The 4,695-nt window shown below is 54.7% G+C and overlaps 1 protein-coding gene across 2 annotated transcripts in view; it reads right to left on the bottom strand.

Moving 5' to 3' along the window:
* Positions 1-4,467, bottom strand: part of GALNT2 (polypeptide N-acetylgalactosaminyltransferase 2) — a 183,299-nt gene extending 178,832 nt beyond the window's left edge. The window contains exon 1 of one of the 2 annotated variants that reach the window (XM_040624116.1): positions 4,278-4,467. In XM_040624116.1, the coding sequence (XP_040480050.1) occupies positions 4,278-4,403 (126 nt within the window). In that variant the 5' untranslated portion in view covers positions 4,404-4,467. The remainder of the gene's footprint in view (positions 1-4,277) is intronic. The other variant, XM_040624115.1, reaches the window with a different exon arrangement.
* Between the last annotated feature and the right edge of the window lie 228 nt (positions 4,468-4,695).

Here is a 4,695-nt window from a genome sequence, read left to right as displayed (position 1 = left end):
GGGGGGGGGGGGGGGGGGGGCACCGGGCTGGTTTCCTTGCCACAAGAAATCTCCACTTAGGGCCACGTTCACAGAGACACTCCCACTGTTTACACAACCTGCAGAGAAAGGTGTGTCCTCCACCCCAGCTTTCCTGCTGGCTGCTCACAGGTGGGAAGCCCACTCCGACACCGCAGCTGGGCACCAGAGAGCTGGCAGGTCTGGACCACTTCCCCAAAAGGCGGTCCTTAATGTCATTCAAGGTTCTTTAGCACCAGCCCAAATACACCGAACAAATCAATCTCAGAGGAATGGATGAAGGATAAAAGAAAAAATAAAAACATCAACGATTTTCCAGAGAGCAAGAAGACACTGCAGATTCCTGGTTCAATATATTTTCAAGCAGTATTTCGGCTTTTACTTTTTCTTTAACTCCCCCCAGCCCCCAAAACCACTTACTCGGTGTCTACTATTTCTCAACACGTACTAATGGCATTGAGCCCACTGCCACAATGTGAAAATGATGATCCCCACCGTAAAGATGAGAAACGGAGGGTCAGAGAGGTTCAGTAAAGTAGTAAAGGTCACTAAACAGAAGGGGATAGAGAGCTAAGATCACTCAGTACTAATAAATGGATTCGTGCTGTTCCTCTTCCTGTGACTTTCCACTATCCAGCTCAAAACACATGACTGTTTCCCTACGATCGACCAAATTAAGAACCAACAAGTCAGCCTGGCATGTGGAGCCCTCTCTCTACAGCCTAGTCCTCAACTCCTTCTCCAGTTTCAAACCCTACTGTTCCCTGTACATGTCCCATGTCCCAGCCAAGGGGGCCCCTCATCATTCCCTCCTCCCCCCAAATGCCTCCTACAAGATCACCCCCAAAGTCCTCCACCCTCGAACCCCCAGAGCAGGGACTGCAGCATTGTGCCCACTCATCAAGGAAGGGCGGTGGAAAGCAAACGGGCTGCCCAGGCCCTCGGTCCTGTCCTTCAGCTAACGCTTTCCCTTCCCTCCCGAGGATATGAGCAGCACAGACAAGGGGTCTCAGGCTGGACACACTCTCTTTGAGGAGCGATCATTCTTCACATACTGGGAAACCCTTCCCTTTCCATCCTCAACAGCCACACTTTACCCAGAGGCAGGTTCACTGCAATAGAAATCCCTTCTTCGCTTCTACGGCTCCATCCACCGCCAACCTGCCACGGCCTGGGGAAAACTTAACATGATTAAAATTTTAAAGCATTTAAGATGCTTAAAGGAAAGGCATCCTTGGAGTGCAAGTCATCAATTTAGGGGGAAGGAGCAAACTATGGGAGGAGTGGAGAGATCTAGACAAATGTAAATGAAATAATTTCAAACAATATTACGCATAAACTGATTGACCGCACACCCCGAACCTCAGCACTGAGTCCCAGACGGTGCGGCAATGCCCCAACTGCTTTTGAGCACCTGCTCCTGTTCACTTTATTAGATCTGCAATGTGAGGTGAGTTGACTTTCTGGGTTTTGCCACGTGGAGAATAACAGTCCTGAGATGAGTTATTTAACAGGCAGGGCACACAGTGACAAGCCCGGCCAGGGGTGCTGAAGCAGCAGAAACACCAGGCAGGCTCCCATCAGACAATCCCCCAAAGCCTAATACTGAAGCCCGGGACCCCGTGAAAAACGCCAGGGCAGAGAGAAATCGGCTAAATACAGAACGAGAGCTTTGACTTATTATAGCATAGTATGAAACAAGAGAAGAAACATTAATTACACTTGCATCTAAAAAACTATAGCTAGTATTTATATTCTGTCTTTACCTGCATACCACGTGATCTTTTTTATGTCCATACTTTGCAAGCTAAAAAAAACCAAAAAACAAAACAAAAACCTACGTATTTCCTTTTATCATAAGGATGAACTAGATTTGAAGACTCTTAAGTCTTGAAATCCATGGAAACAATTCAGGAGGAAGGAAGACCATGCAGTTTTATACTCTAGATTTGGAAATTCAGGATGGCGGGGCTCTAGTCAGGCCCTCAAGAACAAGTCTCACGGTTTCAACTTTTATACCAGGGTCTACAACACTAAGTTAATGAGTCTTACTGCGATTTCAAAAGCTATTGCATTTACACACCTCTTCCTCAACTGACAAATCACTAAACCATTCTAAGGGCTAGGATTAAATTTTATGGTTCGTTGACAGAAAGAATAGAATCCTAAATCACCAATCCATGTATAATTGTTCATTTTCCACACATTTTTTCCTACCTGATCTCTCTACCTTCCTACTGCCACTAGGTCACAAAGAGTTCTTGGATTTTTTTTTTTTTTTAATTAAGGATCCCACTTCAGAGGGACCCCTCAAAACCCAGCAGCTGAAGCCCACCAGTGAGAAGTCAGCCTCTCTGGATGCTAAGGCCACACTGTTGCAATTTCTAATCACATGTACTAATGAAAGTCCCAGACCAGGGAAAGAGAAATACCGGTGTGGCTTACTTGTTTGTTTTTCTTTTGCATGAAAGGCAGAAGGCTTTGCCAGGTCCTACCCGGCACACCAGGCCATGTGGACCTGCCAAGGCCCATTTTACTGCAAAGCAAAGTTTTGAAAATAATTCCAGTTTAACATGAGCGTAGTTTTCAAAGAGCTGTACTGCTCCTACTGGATGCAAGGCTCTTTACCATTCAAGAATAAACAAGAGATTCAGCTACATACACAGCAGTTCCCTGCATTAAAAAAAGAAAGAAAAAATTGGGCTAAGAGCACACTGTTGGCTCAGAACTAAGCTAGGCCAATTCAGCACATGGAAAGACTTTTCATTTCTGCCCCCTCCAGATAAAGCAAACCCGTGCAATTTCCCAAGACTCAAACAAGATACCTACCTCCATCTAACACCTTCAGGTGAGAATGAATGAATGAAACAAACCAACCAGGAGGGAAACCTCCGAAGCCCCCAAACCTCGGCGTTTACTTCACCGGTCTGACTTTAAGGCTAAAAATAAAAAGTCTGTTCATCTACAGCCAGTCCCATTTGCCTTGTTCCAGAATACCATTCCCTAGTCCCAGCCCAACCCGTGGTCCACCTCCATGAACTCAGAATTTCCTGGGTTTGCGGTGACACTAAACGTCAGAGTAACGAGGGTTACAGGATTTTGGAAAAGATAACGCTGCTTTCAAAGCCTATTCTCCACCAAACACCACAACCCCGCCAGTGGCATGTGCACAGCCAAAGCCCTCCGCTCCCAGCCGGCGCCCGGGAGCAGAACCCCGCCGTCGGGGCGTCTCCGGCCGCTCGATTTCCTCCCGAACACTCCGGGCTGTCCAGGTGGTTTACACGGTCCCCACGGCCTAACCACTCGGCCCTTGGGAGCCTGCTCAAAGCACACCCATAGAACAGGGACCATCGCCGCGTAACCGGGCAGCGGGGCTGGGGAAGGCACGCGCAGGGGGCCACGGCCGGGCAGCGCGGGCCGTCGGCCGGAGCGTAAAGCCGGGGCCGAGAGGGGAAGGTCGGGGGGGGCGGGGATGTCCGTAGCGGGCCTCACTCCCAGCGCAAAGGCGCGCTGGCTCTCCGCTTACACCCGCCCAGGGAGTCCGTTCTATCCGGCGCGAAGCTGGCTGCATCGCCCCCACCCCGCCCCCAGAGGTAAAGGACAGAGAGAAAGGGGCAGAGACCCCGAGCTGCCCCCGACCACCACTCCCCGCCGCGGGGTGACAAGGGGGAAACGGGTGAGGATTTGCAGCGGCTTTTATCAAAGAGCTGAAAAGAAACTTGGACTCCTCTCTCCTGTACATGACACTTTGGAAAGGCAGCCGCCTCTCCCTCCTCTCCTCCCCACCCCCTTTTGTGTGTCCCAGCACCCCCACCACCAAACTTCCCACCGCAGGGGATGGGGCTCCCGGCGGCCGGACAAGACTCAACTTCAATTACGTGGAGCAGACAGTGGGGGACGTCTACGGAGGGGGACGGGGGGGGGCGACAAGAAAGGCGTCCGGGGTCCCCAGCCCCGCGGGGCTGCCTCGGGTCGCCCTCTCCCGAGCCGGGCGAGCGCTGAGGGGCCGGGTGCGCCCCCTGCCCTGGGGAATCTGTTGGGAGGCCCGGGGAGGGGAGCGGGGGCCCGAGCCGAGGTCCCGGCAGAGGAGAGCAGGAGGGGCGGGAGCCCCCCTCGGTGCCCGGCCGACCACGTCCGAGTAGGGGGTCTGCAGCCGGGCAGGGGCTGCGTCGGCGCGGGAGGGGTCGGCGAGGGAAGAGGAGTCAGGGGAGTCAGGGGCTGGAGGGGGGGGCCGGGCCCGGGCAGGGCGCTCCACTCACCTTCCTGCCGGCGCCGCCGCCCGCGCCCGCGGCCAGCGCGGAGCCGCCCCCCGAGTACATGTAGTAGGCGATGCCCAGCACCCACAGGAAGGCGAAGCAGAGCAGCATCCGCGAGCGCCGCCGCATTCTCCCCTTTCGGCCGCCGGCCGCGGCCGCCGCTGCTCGCAAGTGCTGCCTGGGGCCGGCGCGGGCGGGGAGAGGGCCGGGGGAGGAGCGGAGGAAGGGGAAGGGCGCGGCGGCGGCTCCTCCTCCGGCGCGGGCTGCTGCTTGGCCGCGGCGAAAGCGGCGCGCGCCCGGCGCCCGAGCTCCGCCCCGGGCCGGGAGCGCGGCGCGGCAACCGAGCAGGAAGCGGTGGCCTCGGAGGCGGCGAGCGGGTCAGGGAGCAAAGGGCGACCAATCGGCGGCGGCTGCGGGGGCC

Source organism: Ursus maritimus, unplaced genomic scaffold (genome assembly GCF_017311325.1).
Source record: "Ursus maritimus isolate PB19 unplaced genomic scaffold, ASM1731132v1 scaffold_7, whole genome shotgun sequence".
NCBI classification, from domain to species: Eukaryota; Metazoa; Chordata; class Mammalia; order Carnivora; family Ursidae; genus Ursus; species Ursus maritimus.
This window is presented reverse-complemented; position numbering and strand designations above follow the sequence as displayed.